General features: G+C 38.4%; 1 protein-coding gene across 2 annotated transcripts in view; it reads left to right on the forward strand.

The window, feature by feature from the left end:
• Positions 1-20,925, forward strand: part of LOC122985328 (leucine-rich repeat-containing G-protein coupled receptor 5-like) — a 34,853-nt gene extending 13,928 nt beyond the window's left edge. The window contains exons 3-15 of one of the 2 annotated variants that reach the window (XM_044355899.1): positions 702-773; positions 1,835-1,906; positions 7,479-7,694; positions 8,299-8,370; positions 11,769-11,837; positions 13,451-13,522; positions 14,546-14,617; positions 16,088-16,150; positions 17,928-17,999; positions 18,079-18,144; positions 18,242-18,313; positions 18,589-18,668; positions 19,636-20,925. In XM_044355899.1, coding sequence (XP_044211834.1) covers positions 702-773; positions 1,835-1,906; positions 7,479-7,694; positions 8,299-8,370; positions 11,769-11,837; positions 13,451-13,522; positions 14,546-14,617; positions 16,088-16,150; positions 17,928-17,999; positions 18,079-18,144; positions 18,242-18,313; positions 18,589-18,668; positions 19,636-20,423 — 1,786 coding nt within the window. In that variant the 3' untranslated portion in view covers positions 20,424-20,925. Of the gene's footprint in view, positions 1-701; positions 774-1,834; positions 1,907-4,790; positions 6,926-7,478; positions 7,695-8,298; positions 8,371-11,768; positions 11,838-13,450; positions 13,523-14,545; positions 14,618-16,087; positions 16,151-17,927; positions 18,000-18,078; positions 18,145-18,241; positions 18,314-18,588; positions 18,669-19,635 lie in introns of those variants that run through there. The other variant, XM_044355900.1, reaches the window with a different exon arrangement.
• Positions 20,926-23,893: the final 2,968 nt, after the last annotated feature.

Below are 23,893 nucleotides of genomic sequence, written 5' to 3' on the forward strand. Positions count from 1 at the left end.
TACCCAACCTTACCCTGCTGTACATTTCAAAGTGTTGCAGTTCAGTTGATTAGTCGATCGACAGAAAATTAACTGACAGAAATTTTAGAAACTGATTAATAATTTAAGTTATTTATCAAACACAAATATTCCAGTTTCTTTAATGGCCTCAGATTTTCTGCTTTTCTCTGTTTTTAATTGAATGTTTTGGTTTATGTAGAAGCAATTTGAAGACAAAACTTTGAGTTCTGGGAACGTTTTCACTCTGTTCAGACATTTATAGACTAAATGATGAATGGATCAAATATAAAGACAGATGAATAGACAGTGAAAACAGGAAACCAGATGACTTTGGTCAACATTCTCATTATCTGAAGGCGATGAGAACATTGTCCTGATCTTCAGTTTGCTGACTGGTGGGATTCAGCTTGTAAATACACGGAGTGGAACCAAAGCAGAGCAGATAATCAAACTGAGGGATGGATGTGGGTGAACAGATGAACTGACAGATCGGACACACAGCCAGAGACACTAAACACGTTTAAATGAAACTCTGTGTGTTTTATGGATCAAGGATATTAGTTTGGAGTTCTGTCCTCCTGCTGCTGCTTTTCTTCTGACTGAGATTCATTCAACAATTTGAGCGAACTCAAATGCATTCAGGTTGTTTCTTTTCACCTTAATTGATGTCCATTAATTCTGTTTCCTGTTTCTCTCTGCAGCCGGCTGGCAGGAAACAACTTGACAGTAATCCCCAAAGATGCTTTTACAGGTCTCATCGGTCTCAGAGAGCTGTATGTGCTGCTTTTCTTCTACATATTATGTATATACATCATGTGATTTACAGTAATAAGAAGTGTCTTTTCTTAAGATTGCATTAGTGCAGCAGTGCTAGAAACACAGATCATACTATTAAAACTTAATGAAAATCTCCCCGACTTTAATAAAATAGTAAAGTAAATAGTTCCAGGCAGCACTTGACATAAGTGTTTCAAAGTGATAAACTGGTGTCTGTTTCCTTTATTAAAATAACGTGTCATTGATCGCTGTGATCTAAATATATGAGCTGATGCATTTTGTTTTATGCCAGTAAAAATAACCCTTATTTTTAGACACTGCTCAGTAAGACCAGCAGCATATTGCTGCCAGCAGGAAAAACTATATTATATATTATAAATATATAAACATGCATATAATATGTTTCTTGTTTTAACAACATACAACATATTACATGATCACAACAGAAGATCTTGTTTTGATGATTTTGTGAAATAAGAGAAAAAGTTAAGTGATGCAACAAAATACAGTGTTTTTATAACAAGAACAGTTTCTTGTAATAACTGAATGCATCGTTGTGCAGTAATTATAAAAAAGTCATAATAACATAAAAAATATCTTGTAATAATGAGAAGAGGATTAAAATTATTTTCTCGTGATGAGGAGATTTCTGAACCCACAGTGATGCGCAGACATGTGAGCTTCAACACATCACAGTCATGTGATTTGATGGGTACGGAGGCCCAGAGATGAAAAACAACAACATTTCAGGAAAGACAACAACATTTTTTCAGGATTTGATTAATGATTATAGCAAAAACTTAATTTACATTCTGAATCAATATCTTCTGGCTGCTGGTTTCAGTAAACTGTATTTCAAGAAATCAATGAATTAACTTCTCCTGAAATAAATCCTGAAAAAAGCCAAACTTTTTTTAACCAGTAATTTTATCTGAAAGTGCAAAAGAAACATCTTGAAATCAGTTAGTTTAATCAGTTTGATGTTCAGCTTTATTGTCATCAAATAGCACAGAAATGGTCTCATATTTGTGATTTTTCCTTTTGTCTCTTCACGCAGAACGCTGCAGAACAATCATCTAAAGAGAGTTCCCTCCGAAGCATTCGAGAACCTGAGGAACCTGCGCTCTCTGTGAGTCACGTCACACAGCTCACAGTCTTTTGCAATTGCTAACACACATTTTTTGAAACATGGCTCATTTTCTCAAAACACTTAATCACAAAACCACATACCCAAAGTGCAAAAGACCTCGTATATCCAGCAAAATAAAGCACTGCATTAAAAACTACATAAACACTTAAAACTAAAACTAAAAACTACATAAACACAAAATCAAACTTTTGCACTAAATGGCACACACTTCATTCATATTACCAGAGTTTTGTCCTAACCAACCAATCAAAAGCACTTTCATCTTTTTATGTGCAGAATTACAAATATACAGTTGAAACAAAACCTTTTTATTTTTCTCCACGACAAATCAGTGCAACATATGGACAGCACATACAGTATGAACAAAAAATGTGCTCTCTATCAAATACAGAAAACTTTGAGGGAAAAGATATACAGAAAAATAATTACAAAATAAAAAAAAAAACAGAGGAAAGAAAAATACTTAGGCTGCATCTCACTGCCCAGCTGAGTCTGGCCAAAGCACCTCATCAACATCACAGGCAATATTGTCCCTGGCTAGACACTGAGGGAAGAAGTAACTTGAGTGTCGTATCCAGCCCTGGAAGGCACATTAATATCATCACATGCCTTTCCTCCATTGCTTGCAGAAGAGGCAGTCATACACCTTCCACCGCCATGCTGAAAATAACTCTGGAAATGGAGAGTAGGGTGGAAGGTACTGAGGCTGCATGATGGAAGTTGACATTGTCACATTTTACAACATATCTGTGCTGCTCTGTGTCATCCGTATGCTATGGGTTAGGGTTAGGGGATAGGGTTAAGGTTAGGGTTAGGGTTAGGTTTAGGAGTTAGGGTTAGGGGTTAAGGTTAGGGTTAGGGGTTAGGGTTAAGGTTAGGGTTAGGGGTTAAGGTTAGGGGTTAGGGTTAGGCTTAGGGGTTAAGGTTAGGGTTAGGGGTTAAGGTTAGGGTTATGGGTTAAGGTTAGGGTTGGGGTTAGGGTTTGGGGTTAGGGGTTAAGGTTAAGATTAGGGGTTAAGATTAGGGTTAGGGGTTAAGGTTAAAGTTAGGGGTTAGGGGTTAAGGTTAGGGATAAGGGTTAGGAGTTAGGGTTATGGGTTAAGGTTAGGATTAGGGTTAGGGGTTAAGGTTAGGGGTTAGGGGTTAAGGTTAGGGTTAGGAGTTAAGGTTAGGGTTATGGGTTAAGGTTAGGATTAGGGTTAGGGGTTAAGGTTAGGGGTTAAGGTTAGGGGTTAAGGTTAGGGTTATGGGTTAAGGTTAGTATTGGGGTTAGGGTTTGGGGTTAGGGTTATGGGTTAAGGTTAGTATTGGGGTTAGGGTTTGGGGTTAGGGTTAGGGTTATGGGTTAAGGTTGGGGTTAGGGTTATGGGTTAAGGTTAGGTTTGGGGTTAGGGTTAGGAGTTAAGGTTAGGGTTATGGGTTAAGGTTAGGATTGGGGTTAGGGTTAGGAGTTAAGGTTAGGGTTATGGGTTAAGGTTAGGATTGGGGTTAGGGTTTGGGGTTAGGGTTATGGGTTAAGGTTAGGGTTGGGGTTTGGGGTTAGGGTTAGGGGTTAAGATTAGGGTTAGGGGTTAAGGTTAAGGTTAGGGGTTAGGGTTAGGAGTTAAGGTTAGGATTATGGGTTAAGGTTAGGATTGGGGTTAGGGTTAAGGTTAAGGGTTAGGGTTAGGGGTTAAGGTTAGGGGTTAGGGTTAGGAGTTAAGGTTAGGGTTATGGGTTAAGGTTAGGGTTGGGGTTAGGGTTAGCGTTTTTTGTTCATACTGTATGTGCTGTGCATATGTTGCACTGATTTGTTGTGGAGGAAAAATTTTGATACCTGTGGTATTTTGATACCACAAGTATCAAAATGTTGTGCAGTCTGTCCATAAATGGGAGTATGTGGGCTGTGCTGTATGGACCAAGGTTGACATGGTGGTGGAGGACCACCACAGGACTTATGTGTGATGGCGGCACACATTGTGGAACATCTAAATTGGCTCTGTGACCAATGATGTTCCTTCCTCTTCTCCTGGTCTTTGTGAGGTTGAAGTCTCATCAATGACAAGAAACTTATGTTGGATCACATTAGCATCCATTTCCAATACTTTCTGAAAACAAACAAACAAAAAAATCAGCTAATATGGTGTAGTCCAGTACATGGGGGGGGGGGGGGGGGGGGGGGGGGGGATGCTGTACTGTGTGCAGTGTACTGTAGTCAATCTTGTACTTACATCCACATATTCATGTCTCAGATCTTTGATTCTTTCAGAATTCCTCTAAAAAGGCTCCCTGTAAAGCTGCTTCATGTGCTCTTGGTTTTCGATGGAGAATACGGGACAATGTGGACAGGCTGACTCACCAGATGTTGTTGAAAATTGTGTTCTCCTTTATGATGTGGCTTTGAATCTCTCAGACTCTAATTGCATTATTTGCCAAAACCGAGTTGATTATTGCTGCTTCCTGTGCCTCATTGAACATTCGAATCCTTCCACCATTATGTCTTTGTCTCAGTTCTTTAGAAAAACCAAAAAAAAGTGATTCATCAGTGCAGCCTAAAGAAGTTTCTTTATTTTCCAGAGTAGATTGTGCAAGATTCCTGTACAGATAGATTGTATGACATGGCAGCCATTCATGAAGTAAATAGGTGTCACACAACAACTGATGTATACAGTAGGATTTGTAGAGTCCTTAATTATATAGAATGAATGATAGTTGGTACTTTTGTTCAAGTCTAAATGTTTGCTCAAGTTGGGTCGGACTCTCTACCCAGCCTCTCTCATTGTCAATCCATAGTTGATAACATGGTCAACTAACATTGCCCAAAGTTGTCTTCTTCTTTGTCCTCTTCTTTGTCCTTGTCCTCCTCCTCTACCTCTCACTCTTCCTCCCCCCTCTCACCCTCCCTCTACCTCTTCTTCTCACTGCTATGTTGGCTTCCATCGTTGTTGTTGGTGCTCATCTGTGGTCTTTATATACCTGTGCTTACATCCTGATTGATGAGTCAACAATTGAGTAATTAGGTGTTTGGCCAGGTGGCAGGTGTATTGGCCAATTTGTCTGTGGGTGTGTCATTTTGAATGGCAAACAAATGACTTTATGTCAGATTCCTCTGTCTTATGTAGAGAGCTGTGTGCAGTGTGTTGCAAAAAAAAAGTGCCATGTTGAAATGCAAACTGGGTCCAAAGCAGCAAATGTGTTTAGAGTTTTAGAGACTTGAGTTGAAGTTTTACTCTCTGAGTGTTCAGTGTTCAATAATTGTGCTTTAGGTGTCATTTTAATGTGTTAGCAATAGAAAAAAACTGTAAAACAATAGTCAAGTGTCCATATGGACATTTAAAAAGGTTTTTCTTGCTGTTATCATTCCTGTTCATGAATTTTCTGCCGGTTTCCTGAGAGGTTTTTTTGATAGTTTGTGTAAAAAGCTGCCTCTGGGTGTTTCTGCAGCTCTCTGTCCAGTATCATATGGTTGTGTTTCAGCTGACAGTATAACATCACCTACTGTAGGCTGTAATATTCTCTCCTTTGATATCTCTATGACTGGCACATCCCTTGACCAAAGTTAACAGATTTTTGGGGCATTTACTGACACGACCTATGCCATGTGAGGACAGTCTAGAGTTGTGCTGGTATATAATCCAATCCAAACTATAAATCTCAACAAAAAGATTGCTGATACAGAAACTTCAGCTCTATGATGATGGACGATGGGGTATTACTGAGCTTCCCTCCGAGGTCTGAGGCGTACTGGGAGCGTGAGCATGTTTACCTGATCCACCCTCCTCTGAGTCTAAACCAGACGTTTTCTTTTTAACCGCCGAAACCAACCGTTAACACCTCTCTGTTGTTCCCAAGTGCCAATCTCTACTTCACACATAAAAGCAGAAGAAGGGTGGAGACGGAGGGTGGAGGAGTCGGGCTTTGGCCACGTGCAGCTGCCTGTTTGTGGTCGTGCCAGGACCCTTTGTCAGCGCATGTCAACACCAGAAATTACTACCATGCAGCCAAAGAATGTGAGGACCTCCCTGATCGAGGCTCCTCTCAGTCACACAGCTGCTGTTCATGTTCATACGACCTGCCTCGCAAAACGAAAAAAAACATCCATGTTGACACGTCGTTTAAATATGATGTCGAGTCCTTAAACTTGTTATCGTTCAAAGTTATAATTAAGTAAATTTGACTTGCTTCTAGAAACGTGACCGCTTTATGTCATGCAAAGCCAGTCTGTCTCCTAGGAATTATGTCCATATATCACTAAACTAAAGAAAAAATGAATGTGTGCTCTGGAATTGATTTAACTATTTTGCCTGTTGCCCTGTAGAGGGTACCAAACGTATTCAGTCAGCCGGAAGTTTGAAGAAAGCAACGAAGAAGACATTTCCTCTGTAATGTCAGTTACAACCAGGAAGCGCTCCGCAACCATGGATGTACTAAAGCATGAGGGCGAATTAAACCGAGAGCAGGAATTATAAAATCGAGAGCAGGAATTATAAAATCGAGAGCAGGAATTATAAAATCGAAAACAGGAATTATTAAATCGAGAGTATAAATTTGTTATTTTTTCCTCCATGGTTCCTTCCAGGCTTCATATTTTGCCAAATTGTGTTGTGGTAACAAACACAATCTCTGTCTGGATCATGATTTCAGACACTGAACTTCATTCAACCGGCCCTTTACTGCTCAAGATGCTCAGAGAAAACTTCAAAGAGAATTTTTTTCTTTGCAGGTTTAATAGCTGGAATATTTTCGCAGTCTGTGTTTTTGGACACAAACATTTTGGTGCGTCTCAGAGTCGATCTCCAGCTGTTCTTATTGTCCTCCAGACCTCTTGGATTTGCTCCTGTCTCTGCGTTTAATAAGACACACGGTTCAGTCTGAGTGTTTTCTGAGAGAAACAAGCGACGAGCAAATGTGTTCCAGAGATTTCCTCTGAGGAAAGGAGCGAGTTGTGGCTCTACTCGCTCAGTAGACGAGGTGCTGTGAGAAAATGTCTGAAGTACACGATCGTGTCATCACGGGGAGGTCAGTGTCAATAAATACCGAGTATGTGTTTCTCTCTGTTTGTAACGTGAGGAAAAAGATGGTTCCTGCAACAAATCTACATGTGACTATATATCACCAGAAAATTGGGGCACCGAATCAAAAGTGCTCTGTTAGCTAACAAACTAGGTAACTAGGACTAAGGCTAAGTATGTTAGCAAATATCAATTCAGTGCTAACACTGAGCTAATGTTTGCTTGAATAAATCTAACCTAGAAGAGGAAGTGCTAATTCTTCATCCTCTCATGTTGCACTGAGGGCAGGGTATTTATCACCACAGTTGCTCATTATTATTGAGGTACATGAGGTGGAATTACGAGACAGGACGGACCGAGGCTAGCCGGTTAGCATGCTAAGCTCAGTAGATATCTCTGCCATAACGTCAAAACTGTTATTTCTTCACATTCTGTTGATAATTTCAAATAATTTTGGGATGTTTTAAACTGAAATTCATACATAATTCTTACATATTGCACCTTTAAACCTCCCCACAGAGCTCGCCAGTGTTTCATCATCTTTTTCTCCCCCCTGCCAGGCGTCTGGATGCAAACTTCATCTCTCGTCTGCCGGCCGCCTCCTTTAAAGGCCTCTCGTCGCTGCGTCACCTGTGGCTGGACGACAACGTCCTGACGGAGGTTCCTGTTGTTGCTCTGAGCGACCTGACGCAGCTTCAGGCTCTGACCCTCGCCCTCAACAACATCAGACACGTCCCCGATCGAGCCTTCGCCTCCCTCTGCCAGCTGGTGGCGCTGTGAGTAACTCTGGTTCAGACGTATGTAACGTCCTGGTGCTGTGAGTAACTTCACATGCTGCTGGTGCTCGAGGTCTGTTTGTTCATGTAGTTTATTTCTGCTTAGTTTTTAGGCAGACGATGCTTCTAACAGAGATGTAGTGAACTTTTATAAACCTGCTTATTATCCTGTGCTAGATTTAAGGATAAATTTGGCGATTTTCTATATTTTTTTTCTTATTGTCAACAAATCTGATGTTTGGATCCAAACCAAAAATGAACTGATCTACTAACAAGTATTGTGTGTGTATCCAAAGTCTGATATATCTTATTCCTCTGTGCCGTAGACCTCTATTGTTGTCCAAAAACTATTAAAATCACGTCAGCGCGTCACACGGCTGCACTCAGTGGCTTCTTCCTGACATGGAAACACTTTCTGGAGAGCGAAGACTTGACGCTGTTCGGTCTTTGAAGACGCTTCTAAACAAACTAAAGTAACGACACATCATCCAGTGCAGCGGTGTGACTCACTGACGTGTCAGGGAGGTCCTCACATAAAGGCAGATACTGGATGTCTGGATACTGACACAGATTTTTTTTTTTTTTTTCTTTTTCTTTTCTGAAGTCATCTCCATGACAACCACATCCGCTCTTTGGGGCCAAGATGTTTTGACGGGCTGCACAACCTGGAGATCCTGTAAGTTCACTTCAAATACAGAACACAGAACAATGTGATTCTTACAAAAACAAATAACAAAGGTAAGGCGTACAACAACAAGAACATGTTGTAAAATGCTATTATTATAAAATTCTTTTAAATTTTTCCTCCTGCTGTTTGGCAGTTTCACCAAAGACAACTTGAAGTAAATTTCTTCAACTGTTATCCTCTGATACTGTTCAGCTTTTGGGAAGTTTGTTGTCAAAATCTCATCATATCAATTAAATAAGTTAAGGTTTTCTGTACAGGTTTATGAAATTGAGCTTTATGAATTATTATTTTAAATGTTTAAAGCCTTTGTAGATTTTTAACATTTTTTTTTTTTAAAGCAGTCTAATTAATTTTTGAAATGTGTTTCAATGTTGAGTTGAAGGTTTTGATGATCAGGGGAAGAAGTTATTTTTAAAATTAGCAGAAGCAAAATAAACTTTTTAATGTGTAACTTGTGGATGACAAAAACTTTTTTTTTTAAACAAACAGGATTCTTGTGATTTCATAACTACTGAATGATGATACATTGTTTTTTTTTAAATTGTTATCTAGCTTGAAGATAAAATAAAAAATATTAAAATGAGCATAATTTAAGGACAGAACATTAAAGGACAGGTTCACAATTTTTCAAGTGTGTCTTAAAACAACAGCCACGCGTCCGTGTGAGCAGTGAAAGAGGTTTTCCTCGCTGTAATCATTCCTCCTGTTCATACTGGATATTGAAAGATCCTTCAAATGTGCTTTTAATGTAAGTGATGGAGGATAAAATCCACAGTGTGTCCACACAGTCATTTAAAAGTTGATGTGAAGCTTATATTCAGCTTCATCAGTCTGAGTTAGTCATATCAAGTGGATATCTGACACATTTACAGTCTTTTTAGCACCAAATTCCCTCTTTGTGTTTCCTCGGACAGTGTTTCCCTGTTGAGCTGCGGTGGAAGTATAGTAACAAAAAGAGGAACTTTGGCACTAAAAAGACTGTAACGTTGAAAGATATCTACTTGATTTGACTCATTTGGATGCTGAAGCTTCATATTAGCTTCAGATAAACTTTTAAATACATTTTTGCACAGAAGGAGGACCCCTACCCTCATCACTGAAGGGATCTTCTAACGGTCAGTATGAACAGGAGGAATGATTACAGCAAGAAAAACATGTTTCTATGTTCATTTGGGCTCCTGACTGTTGATTTAAGACAGACTTGAACCCGTCCTTTAAGACAAAACACAATTTTTTGGGCTGTTTTTGCATTGTTGGGGGTTAAAAACATTCGTCCACCATAAGTCATAAATTTAAAACTCGACCTGAGCCCAAACATCACTACAGCTTAAAATATACTAATCTGATGTAGTCTGTCATTCAGATCTCCTGCAGTACATTTAATGTAAATGGTTGTCATGTTTTTGAGGGTTTTTTTTTTTTTTTTTTTTTTTTTTTTCTGGCAGCAGCGGGCACAGAAACACTCAGCAGGTTCAGACCTCATCTTCCTTTACGGGGGAAACTCTGGAGGTTTAAACCTTTAAGTGAGCCACCACTGCAGTTCAAACAGCAGCACAGTGTGTGGTCACAATTACACTCAAACTATAACATACTGCAGCAGTGTGCACGTGTTTCCTTCACTGACTGAATATTTAACCAAACAAACTGCAGGAGGAGAGGACATTATGATTCAGACGAGGATTTTTCACACACAGAGCTGAGTGGAAATGTTTGAAGTGATGCTATAAAGATATTAAACATATTTTGATGTCACATCCAGGATGACAGATATTTTTGTCACATCTGAAAATAGATTATGCTTCATAATAATGTGATTTAATGCAGATGAGACGTACATGTGATGGTCTAAAGTGGACAAAAGTCTGAGCTGAAAGGACTAGTTTTTAGTTTTTTGTCTCTGTGTACAGTGTGTAGGTTCACTGTGGCGTCTTTACAGCATAAATGCATCTGGCTAACATTTATCTAGATTGGTCTATTACTAAGTAGAGTTGTATGAGATAGATCCGCCTGCGGTCTCTTTGTTTCTACACATGGAAGCTTCTATAGACGACTGATTTGTTTTAATCAAAGGCTCTGAGGTCACTTTATAAAAATCCTCCATTTTCATTTAAAGAGTTAATCAAAAGTTCCATATTGGGAGTAATTTTAAGCCACATGTAAAACATACAATTACGGAAACAAGAGGCGGAGTTTAGAAGTGACTGAAATAAATTAGATTAATAGAATGACATCAAATCAAAAATCATTACAACGTGTATTTAATGTTCTCAGTGGTCAGACATGCCTGAAAAAATAAAAAACTGGAATAATAAGGAGAGATTATTGAAGACAAATATCACTTTAAATTAACAACTGGAGGAACTTTTGCGGCAGAGCAGTTTTTTGCCTACTTATGGGGACCTCTTCTTGTTTTCAGCACTTGTGGGGACTTCGCTCACACAATTTTTGTTTTAAATTTTAGTGGGGTGCATCCTTTTTTAGGGGGGACTAACTGTGCAGACTAGATAATAAATTATTGGTTATTGTATAAATACATATAATTAAAGGACAGGTTCGTTAAAACAACAGTCAGGTGAACATTGATACTATGGTGAAAAAGACTGGAAACAATGTTTGAAAGCAGCCTGACACTACTTTTTTTTCCAATTTTCCATTTAACAGTCCATAGATAGAATTTTTTAAAAAAAAAATGTTAATTATAAATTGACGTGATGAACCAAAAATCCAATTTTAGGAAACTGAAATCAAATTTTTACAAGGAGAATTGAACTGATAAATGTCACACAGATCAAAAGATACAGAAATTATAAATTAAAAATTGAAAGAAAAATCAGCTTCAAGAGTTTATTTCAATATTATACAAATACACTATTATTCACAAATAATTCTGTCAGATTTTAGCTTTAAAATGATTTTGATTATCTTCATTTTATAACTACTGAATGCTGAAATTTATTCATCTTTCCTAAATTTTATTTAGATTTTGGAAACAAGCTTCAGGTTTCTGTAAATTGACTAAATAGTGATTTTATTTTGGAAGGATCCACACGTCACTGATCAATTCTCCAAATTTAAGCTGAGACTAAATTTACATGAAAACATGTCCTTAAAATTAACTTAATGTTTTTATTCATGTCCTTTTATTTATCTACCAGATTGTTGGTAGAAATGGGGATGAAACATGGGGAGAATTAAACTGGGAACACTGGTTTACATGATGTGCACTTTTAAATTATTCAGATTCAACTGCGGTTTATATTGTTTGTTTTATTGTTTGTTTTATGTTTCAGGATAAATCAGCATCATTATTATTATTGTTTCTCGCAGTAGAACAGAAGAAACGTGTTGATTTTCATGTTTAATGAAGTTTTCTGTCGTCTCTGCAGAGATCTGAGCTTCAATAAAATCAGCAGTTTTCCTGCAGCCGTCAGACGACTGAAGAACTTAAGAGACCTGTGAGAACACACACACACACACACACACACACACACACACACACACAGTCACACACACACACACACACACAGTCTCACACACACACACACAGTCTCACACACACACACACACACACATGAACACATGCACAAAGAGTCACACACAAACACACACACACAGTCACACGTAAACTCACACACAGACACTCACACTCACTCCACTCTCACACACACACACACACACACGTGTGTATGAGTCACACATAAACTCACACTCACATAAACACACACACATATAAACGCACACACACACATATAAACACACACACACATAAACACACACACACACACACACAGAGTCACACATAAACTCACACACACACCAGCCATGACGTCGTGTACGTGCGGAGCAGCAGGAGGTTAATTGAACCAGGTGTGACAAAGGAAAGAGACGCTGCAGAGAAACAGTTTTTCAACCTCACGCTTCTTAGTTTGTTGATTATCTTTTATAACCATTTTGTTGTTTTGATACTTTGAATTCATATGAATAATTTTCTTTAACTCACATTAAGCTACTTTGATTTGAACTTGACGCCACAGAAACACATTTACACAACATATTCATTCATCCGTTCACCTCATCAGTACAACGAGCCGCCGACAAGAAAAATCATCTGACAGGAAGAAGATAAATGTTCCTGTTGGATGTTTCGTATCACATCTGACCTGAACGTAGAAAACAGAACACACAGATTCACACACACACATAAACACACACAGATTCACACACACACATAAACACACACAGAGTCACACATAAACACATAAACACACACAGAGTCACACATAAACACACACAGAGTCACACATAAACACATAAACACACACAGAGTCACACATAAACACATAAACACAGTCTCACACACACACACACACACACACACACACACACAGTCACACATACACACACACACACATTCACACATAAACACACGCACACATTCACACATAAACACACACACACACACACACGCACACAAACACACACACAGTTACACACACACAGTCACACACACATTCACACATAAACACACACACATACACACACACAGTCACACACACACGCACAGTCACACATAAACACACACACAGTCACACACACAGTCACACACATGCACACAGTCACACATAAACACACACACACAGTCACACACACACGCAGTCACACACACGCACACACACCCACATGCACACACACCCACACACACACAGTCACATATAAACACATTAACACAGAGAGAGAGTCACACACACACACACACACACACACACACACAGTCACACAAACACACACACACAATCACACATAAACACACACAGAGGGAGCCTCACACAAACACACACACACACACACACACAAACACACAGGGAAGGTGTGTATCAAACAGGAACCTTCTAATCTTCTGTCTCCAGATTCTAAACTCTGCAATGAAGAAACATCATCATCACGGTTTTAACACACTGACTTCCAGCCGTAACTCTTCACCTCTCGTGTGTTCTTCTTCTTTGGTGTCATTTCAGTGTCACTACAAATCCTCCGTATATAAACTGAGTGTTTCATGTTTTTCCTGCAGAAACCTTCAGAACAACAACATCGCAGTCGTCCCAGAAAACGCCTTCACTGGAAACCCTTCGATCCAGACCATGTGGGTCCCCGGAGCCTCATGTTTCACCACACATTTTAACCACTTACTGTATATTCACACTAATGTTTACCTCCAAGAAAAGAGCTGCAACTATCTAACCAGCGATACAGTATAACACTGTTTATATAACATATAACAAACAGTATAGCACTGTTTATATAATATATAACATACAGTATAACATTGTTTACATAATATATAATGTACCGTATAACATTGTTTACATAATATATAACATACAGTATAACACTGTTTATATAATATATAACATACAGTATAACATTGTTTATATAATATATAACATACAGTATAACACTGTTTATATAATATATAACATACAGTATAACACTGTTTATATAATATATAACATACAGTATAACATTGTTTACATAATATATAATGTACCGTATAACATTGTTTACATAATATATAACATACAGTATAACACTGTTTATATAATATATAACATACAGTATAACATTGTTTATATAATATATAACATACAGTATAACACTGTTTATATAATATATAACATACAGTATAACATTGTTTACATAATATATAATGTACCGTATAACATTGTTTACATAATATATAACATACAGTATAACACTGTTTATATAATATATAACATACAGTATAACACTGTTTATATTATATATAACATACAGTATAACACTGTGTATATTATATATAACGTACAGTATAACATTGTTTATATAATATATAACACAGTATAGCACTGTTTATATAATATGTAACATACAGTATAACACTGTGTATATTATATATAATGTACAGTATAACACTGTTTATAAAATATATAACGAACAGTATAACATTGTATATAAAATATATAACGTACAATATAACATTGATTATATAATCTATAACATACAGTATAACACTGTTTATATTATATATGACATACAGTATAACATTGTTTATATAATATATAACATACAGTATAACACTATTTATATAATGTATAACATACAGTATTTGCTGATCTTGTCTTGACAGAAACATCTGGAATAATCCCGTTCACACTGTGGGACACTCGGCCTTCCAGCTGCTACCGGAGCTCCAGACTCTGTAGGTCACTTCAGTCCTGATCACATATAGCTGCATTTATAAAGTATATGTAGTGTTTATATGATCTGTAGCTGACCTCTGACCTTCAGTCTTCATTAACTTTTTATACACCAACACATGCTTCCTTTCATTTTGGTAAAAAACTGACTTTACAGGATTTTTATTTGCTATTTTTACACTTTAGTACTGCTACTGCAGTAATACTACCACAGGTATAAGTACCAGAACCAGCAGCAAGTAAATTATTTGAGTCCCACGACTTTCAGAGCCATGTGGCTCTTCATGATTAAACTAAATATGTTAAATTAAATATGTTTATATTTATATTCACAGAATGTAGGTGGTGGAAAGTACAATTTTGAAGTACCTGTATTTTACTTGAGTATTTCCATGTGATGCTACTTTATTCTTCCACTCCACTACATTTCAGAGGGAAATATTGTACTTTCTACTCCACTACATTTATTTGACAGCTTTAGTTACTTTTCAGATGAAGATTTGACACAATGGATAATATAACAAGCTTTTAAAATACAACACATTGTTAAAGATGAAACCAGTGGTTTCCAACCTTTTTGGCTTTTGACGTCTTACAAAAAGCAGTGTGTAGTCGGGTCACATTTCACATGTCTATGAGTTGTTAACAGCTCCACCAAATAGTGATTTTTCCCTCTAAACTTCTCACATGCTTTCATTTCAATAAATGTTCAAATGATCCAATATTTCAGCAAAAATCAAAGATTAGAGAAAAAGTTCAAAAACTGAAAACAGATTTGTGTATCAGAACTTTGTTTTTTCTTCTTTCCTCTCCCATTAATCATCTCACCACCCCTCAGATTTATCTGCTGACCCTTTGGAGGGGCCCGACCCCTAGGTTGGGAACCACTGGACTAAACTAGCTAACTGTATATAAAGTAGTGTAAACTAGCTCCACCTCCAGCAGCTACAACAGTAACATGCTGCTCTAACACTGATGCTTCACTATTAATAATCTAATGATGTCATATATAATAATATATCAGTCAGAGGGACCAAACCACTACTTTTACTGCAATACTTTAACTACATCAAGCTCATAATACTTATGTACTTTTACTGCAATACTTTAACTACATCAAGCTCATAATACTTATGTACTTTTACTGTAGTAGGATTTTTCATGCAGGACTTTTACTTGTAATGGAGTATTTTTACATTGATGTATTGGTATTTTTACTAAAGTGAATCTGTGGATCTGTTTATTTTTCTACCATTGCATCATGTTTAAAGTGCACATTTTTATAACTAAACTCTATTTATTTTCATTATTTCTCTTTCCTCACTTCTGCTCCAAAACAAATAAACACATTTCAAAGGTTTCAATTCAATTTTTGGGGATAATAGTAATAATTACAACCAAACTGAGTGGTTTTATTTAGTATTTTAAAGGAATATAAAGGTGTGTTTTTCATTTTCTTTGTTGTTTCTCAGATTTCTGAGTGGAAGCATCACTGAGTTACCAGATTTCACCGGGACCAACAGACTGGAAACCTTGTAAGTCCCGTTTGATGAACAATTTATTAACAACAGTTTAACAACAATCTGAGTCCAAAATAAAAATTGTCTCTGAGAAACAAATCAATGAAGACTTAATTCACACACATATTATTAAATAATTATGAAATAAACTATTTTCAGGTTTTTACGCAGGCCTCCTGGGTCACATGGTAGAAAAGCAAATGGACCTGCCTTTCATAAACTGTGGTGACAACATCCACCCAGTAAGTTCAATTTTATCTAGAATTAACGGCAGATTTAACAATAGTGAAGTCAGTTAAATTGATTTATTTTCATCTTTTTGGAGTTTCACAGCTTTTATGTGTACCAATAATATACAAACACAAAGCTAAATCTGCCATTAAATCTACATAAAATTGAACTTACTGGGTGGATGTGATCACCGCAGTCCATGCAAGGCAGGTCCATTCGCTGAACAACAGAAGAGGGCGTGTAATCCGTTCACACAGATTTACCGTGTGGTTTGTTTGTAGTTGCGATGAAGACGTAATCTGACAGACTGTTTTCTACGGAGCACAGAAAGTGCCAAAATTAACACTACTAAGAGAAAGAAAAGGAGGAAATCCTGCCGATCTCTCATTTACCACATTTACCGTCTTAACAGTGACTGAACAAGCTGCTGGCTTCGACACAGACACAGACCGCATCCACAGTAATACGTTTTCATTTTAAAATGTTTAACTTTATCTACATTTACCCATAGTATCCACACTACTCAGGCATTTTCGAATCCCTAAAAATTGAGACTTTTGAAAACGCTGCTGATCCTGTTTTTAGTTTGAACTTAAACCGGGACTGCGTTTTAGTCCGAACAGGTGGAAACAGAGACTTTTATAAACAATGACGCAGACACCCACGCACTGTGAACGAGATGCTGACAGCATCTTATTTCTGTCTGCCGATGTCAGAAGAGACAACACTCGGTGTGACAAGCAGTGTTAGTTCCCCCTCCGCTTACCTTCAAACTGAGTCCAGTTCCTGCAGCCAAATACAGCAGCGTCCACCAGTGACATGCAAACGCCGGTCACTACATAAGTTATCTCTGCCAGATGTTAGTGAGGGAACTGGTTGCATCCCATAAATATGCAAAATATCAGCCACATGAAGCCTCCAGGCTGTATGAAGCAGAGCGGTTCCTCTTTGAGTTGCTTTGTGACGACACCCAATCTATGTTTTTGCGCCGCCTCGACCACCTTTATACTCATGTGTTACTTCCAGTAACATTTCCACCTCGTCGTCACTTCAAGTAAAGAAATCTCTGGTCTTACTTTTCATCATTGCTGCTCTTCCTCTGTAGTATTGTCTGCAACTAAGCAACCGACCGCAGTAGAGAAGACAATCTGCTTCCTGTCGTGTTGTTTTAAAACGCTGTTTAAAATGAAAATGTGTTTGTGTGGATGCAGTAGTCCTAATTTTGGCACTTTTCTGCCACCATAATTTTCATGTCAGACATTTTGACTTGTGATAGCAGCTGAAGATAAAACAGTCATGCAGACTCGCTGTACATTAACCTGTTAAATGACCACCTGTGGGACACTTTAGCCTTCGTGGCACCATTTTCAGGATCACTTATACTCATTCTGACTTTTTGGTTGTAAAATTTCAAGAGTTACCTTTTAAATGAGACCAGGATTATGGCTGTGATCGAAAAGGATTGAAGAACAGTAACCTTTGTATTGTGTGTACATCATTTTCAGGCTTGTGCACATAAATATTGATGTCTGGTAAGAGGTTAATGTGACTTTGTGTTCAGGTCCATCACAGGAAGCCACATCTCCTTCTTACCCAGCAGCATCTGTGAGGAGCTTCCCAACCTGCAGACGCTGTAAGACTTACATCTGCTCTCACTTCATCCTATACATCTGAAGTCTTTAAAGCACTGATAACTTGATGTCCGTCTGCAGGGATTTGTCACATAACCTGATCCAGAGTCTGCCCAGCTTCAGCCGCTGTAGAAAGATGCAAAACATGTAAGAAATCCTTTGATTCTTTGTCAGTTTTATTTGTTTTTTCTTTTGTCTGTCCTGCAGTCTTGACTGAGTCACTGATGTGATTTATCACTTTCAGAAACATGCATCATAACTCCGTACATGAGACGAATCCAGGAACCGTCCAGCAGATGAAGGAGTTCAGATCACAGTGAGTCACAGCAGCTTCCAACTCTGATTACCTCGTTTAATTTTTAATGTTTTGACTCTTAAAATGGTTAAAAAAGGAGATGTTATTAGAATGAACACAGATATTTATATTGTTGATCTGTTTACATGGACTGAAACATGATGAAAGAAAATATGAGATATGATTTTGAGTTACACAAAGAACAAAAAAAGTGCTGTGACTCTTAGTAATATATATATATATATTTTTATCATAATCATGTATTTGAGTTTTCTGGGATTGTTTTCTGTTTGCAGAGTTGCAGATCAGCTGTTTGATCTCCAGTCCTGCGTCTTTCTTCACTGTGTCAAGTTAACGAGCCTGCAGGAGAACAACAGTAAGACACACAGAACGATGTCGTTATTCACATTACAGGCATTAAAGGACACGTTCACAGGTTTTCAGGTGTGTCTTAAACCAGCAGTCAGGTGTTCATATGAGCAGTGAAAGAGGTTTTCCTCGCTGTAATCATTCCTCCTGTTCATACTAGATATTAAAAGATCCTTCAAATGTGCTTTCAATGGAAGTGATGGAGGCCAAAATCCACAGTGTGTCCACACAGTCATTTAAAAGTTGATGTGAAGCTTATATTCAGCTTCATCAGTCTGAGTTAGTCATATCAAGTGGATATCTGACACATTTACAGTCTTTTTAGCATCAAATTCCCTCTTTGTGTTTCCTCGGACAGTGTTTCCCTGTTGAGCTGCAGGTGGAAGTATAGTAACAAAAAGAGGAACTTTGGCACTAAAAAGACTGTAACGTTGAAAGATATCTACTTGATTTGACTCATTTGGACGCTGAAGCTTCATATTAGCTTCAGATAAACTTTTAAATACATTTCTGCACAGAAGGAGGACTGTGGATTTTGTCCCCCATCGCTTCCATTGTAAGGTCATTATGAAGGGATCTTCTAATGGTCAGTATGAACAGGAGGAATGATTACAGCAAGAAAAACATGTTTCAATGTTCATTTGGGCTCCTGACTGTTGTTTTAAGACAGACTTGAAAAATGGTGAACTCGTCCTTTAAGCAGGATTTTTCATGCAGGACTTTTACTTGTAATGAAAAGGATCTGAATAACTTACGTTGCATCTGTGAAATTTGCATCTTGCATCCTTCTCTCAGTCCAACTGAAGAGTTTTTCTTCTTATTACAATTATTATTATTATTTTCTATTGTAGTTTATTTTCTTGAACTTGTTTACACAGTTTCTATGTGCATGATTGGCTGCATAATGACATCACAGCTTCTCTGAGCTTCAGCTGAGCTTTGATTGATCTCAGCTCACCTGTCTCCACCTGCAGGTCCCCCCACATGTTGTCTGGACCTGCTGCACCTCAGCGTCTGCCTCCTCTTCATCCTCTCCGTCACTTTAAACCTCCTGGTCCTGGTCTCCGGCTTCCTGTCCTCCTCGGTGCTTGGACCTCCGTCCTCGCCGCGCCTCCTCGCTCTTCTCTTCTGGTTTCGTCTCCTGTCGGGTGTCTCGGGTACCTGCGTCCTCATGGTGGACTGTCTCTGTGAATTCAACCTGCAGACTGATCCAGGACGCGGACTCGTGAGCTTCCTCTTCGCTCTCTCCTCTGAGGCCTGCATCTTCCTCATGATGGTCGTGGTGTTTGAGAACCTCAGGTGTGTTCAGGTCACCTGTGCGGTCTGCTGCAGCTTCACTCTGGCTGTCGCTTCCTCACCTGCGCTTCTGCTGCTGTTTAACACTTCCTGCTTCCTGTTTATGACCGTCACTCACTTGTCCCGCCGCCGCCGTGAAGAGGATGTGACGTTAAACCTGAGAGGAGTCCGTGACGAAGCCCTGATGTTGACTTTCCTCCTCCTAACAAACACCGTGCTCTCCTTATCTGCCTACCTGCTGCGCCTCCCCGCCCTCCTCAGTCCAGGTGTTTCCACATCTGCAGTGCTGCTCCTCATCTCAGCGCTTCCTTCCTGTCTGGACCCGCTGCTCTTCATCGTCTTCAGTCCTTGTTTCGCGCCAGAGTTTCAGTCTTTCCAAGGCAGCATGAGAGGTACGGTGGCCCGGAGAGGTCAACGCACTGCAACTCTGACAGCACATTTACAAAAAGACGCTGCAAATAAATAAAACACAAGCAAAAAGCATAAAGCATCTTCTTCTTCTCTTAACTTAAATCACGTCCCGGTGTGTTCATCATTTATAGTGTCCCCCCCTGAAACTCGTGTGACTCAGTTCAGTTTTGTTCTGTTTGGATTTGAAGCATTTTTGTGTTTGCAGTTTGTTTCTTTATGCTGCGTTTATTACGGAAAACATCATGTTGTAATAAACTTTAGTTGTTAAAGATTTGAAGCTGCAGGTAAGGACAGATATATGGTACAAAAAAAGCCTTTACTGAGGATACAAATTCATTAAAACTACAACTACACACCCCAAAGCACAAACACCTACAACACGTTATAGGATAAACTTTGCACACACGCAGCAGCAAACGCACAGCAATCAGTAAGGACCATCTCCAAACAGTCGGCAGCTCAGAACCATTTCTCCGTACTCACTGAAAATCTGAGTTTAAGGGGCGGGGCTACAAGCGTGATTTGTGACATCACAACTAGTTTGGAAGCCAATCCTGGTCCAGTATTAAATTTACACGAGTGTGATGTGGAAACCTGAGAACAGACTTTACAGTGAAGGAGGAGACATCTTGTGTCCAGCAGTTAGAAATGAACAATATTTGCATATTCATAGATGAGGAGAATGAGGAGATGTCATTTTGAGGATTTTAAGGTGTGAAAAAATCATATAAAGCCCCGTTCACACTTGTAGTCCATCCCTGAAATGTTCAGGAACATTTCAGGGATGGGGATGCTGCTAATTTCCCTCCTCAAGACCAAGTAACATTTCTGGGAAAATGCCATTACAGCTGTGTTGTGAATGAAAGCAGAAGAATTGCAGGAACAAGCACATAAAGGGTCACGTCCATCTGACGAAAGACACTTTTAATGTGGAGCGAGCGAACAAATCACTCAAAGACTCTGCTGATGACATATTTGAATCTGTGACTCATTTACGGTTGCCTTGCCAACGCTTTTGCGGGTGATTTCATAACTAACAAGCGATACAAGTTCTTTTGTTTGCACACAAGCTCCTTTTTTTAATCAATTATGGCTGGAAACTGTTCAGATCCAGAAATAAAGGAGTCAGTCCTCATAGGGCAGTTGGTATCCATAAGTGTTGCGTTACCGCCATCTGCTGGTCTGTCCTTCGCCCCGTCTATTCTGGCATTGTCATGGCATGTGTGAAAAGGCGCAAGATGGAAATGTACCTGAATGTGTGAAAATCACTATCAGAGCCTGAGAGGTTATCCCAGTAATATAACAGGAACTATGTGTCAAAGAGGCTTAAGACACAAATTGTTATTCAAAGTGTTTTATATTCATGTTAAAACATGTCAGGAGGAGATCTTTAAGCATCTAGTTTCAACCCTTTGGCCTCTTTTAATGCTCTTCATCCATCAAACATCAAACCTGTGTCTATCCATGTTTCAGCTCTTTCTCTGTCCCGCTCTCTTTGTACAAAGGAACGCCGTCTTTTCAGTGTTACCGGCTGCAGGATCGTCCATCGCTGGCTGAATAGTCTGTCTGGCTGCTGTTTGAATCACACCACTTTATAACCTCTGCTAGAAGGGCTGCAGGCAGCACAGTACGACTGAGAGTGATGATACTGCTCAGTGACACCACCTCATATCAGATAATCATTTGATCAATCATTAGTAAACGTGTAAAATCTTAATCAATGCGCCTTTAAAGTGATCTTGTCAAGATTATTGGAAAAACAGAGGAGATCCTGTATCTCACTGTGTTTGGTTGCATGTTTTCTAAGAGTGTAAATATTGCTGCAGAGGCTTCGTTCTGTGTTAAAAGGCTCCGACTGATTATTATTATTTTGTAATTTCAGTTTATTCTGTACACACGGACAAAATGTGGAAAAGCTGCACACTCATAACTCTGATGCATTTATTTAATCAAATAAAAATCAACGTTTTTAGCAAACTGCCTTCATGCAGCAGCTCACTTTCCTTCAGGTTCATGGTTTTGTTGACATGCTGCTCCTCCTGAAGTCTGAATCAAGGCTCTGAGGACAGACGGAGTCTCATGTTGTGCAGGTTGTGAAGCTGCTCCACGCAAATTTATATCACTTTCCACTACAGCTTTAGTTACTAGTTAACTACAGATTTAAATATCCTTAGTAAACATTATTTCCATCATTATAGTCGACATTAATGCCATGATTTAGCCTAACACTCATTAAAGGGTCATTCTGCATATTATTTCTGATACTTTGAGTACATTTTTGTGTTTTTTTACTGTAAAATTCAATGACAACAGTGTTTCTGATGGACTTAAATACTTTGTGCATCTTAAACTGGCTTCATATACTGATACACACGGTGTTACATAATCCCTGTGTTTTAATAAATACTTTATTTTCATGGTGGAGTGGATTCTTTCAGTTGACTCCTCGCATCTTCTTCATCATCTCTTTTCTTTTCTCTGTTTATTGATATTTTAAATATAACTAAATAAATAAAAAACACAATTCTTCACAAACATTTTTTAACAAATACACATGAAAAGGAGAAAAAGACGAGAAAGACACAAAAAATTAAGAACCTTTAAGAAAAACAAGGAAAATCTCCCATATTTAATCTCCTGGTTAACATCATCTCACAGGACATTTATTTTGTTAACAAATTCATCTATTCAATGAAAAGTGGGATCTTTAAGGTTTTTCCAACCAGCTCAGGATGAGCCTCGGTGTTGTGATTATATCCAGATGTAACACGTGAAACTGTGAGACTATTAATGCCTTTAAATTCTGTTTTATGGTTTAAGAGACATCGTTTGGCTGTTGTAGTAAAAAGGAAAGTTCAGTCTCTCTTCAACAGTCTTCCAGGTTACTTTCCACAGTGTTTGCATTAGAGTCAGTTTTCTGAAAGTCTCATCCTTTTTTAATCTACTAGTGGTGAAACAGAATCTACGCACGTCCTTATATAACATCCGTTCAGATCGTCGGGTTCTTTCCGATATTTGACCAGAACTTTTTATCCATGTGTGTCCAAATCTTTCTGCCAGATAAATCCACCTTTATCCACATTTACTAGCATTTTATAACAAGTTGATGGCTTCCTATTAGCAACAGCAACATTAAAAAAAAAGTAAAATTATGTTGCTAATCTGTTCCAAGTTCTCTCTTAAGACAGATGGACATTTTTTAATTTGTCTATATTTCAAAATGTCTTTACAGCCAAAACTAAAAATCTGTCATCTGTTCAAAGGAAAGAAAGTTTTCTTCGTCATCTCTTGAGTAAGACACAGCCAGCGCTAGAAAAAAGTACCAAACGCCCCCCCCCCACACACACACACATCACATAACACCTTCACAGATGAAAAACTCTTATTTTCTTGTGATAATTTTCTGTTTCCAAGAGCTTCAAACTCATGTCAACATCAACATGTTTCATCTATTAACGGTTATAAAGTAACTGAGACAACAAATCAACTAGTCGACAGAAGAACGTCTGCTGGCAATTTATCATT

This window comes from Thunnus albacares, chromosome 7 (genome assembly GCF_914725855.1).
Source record: "Thunnus albacares chromosome 7, fThuAlb1.1, whole genome shotgun sequence".
Lineage (NCBI taxonomy): Eukaryota > Metazoa > Chordata > Actinopteri > Scombriformes > Scombridae > Thunnus > Thunnus albacares.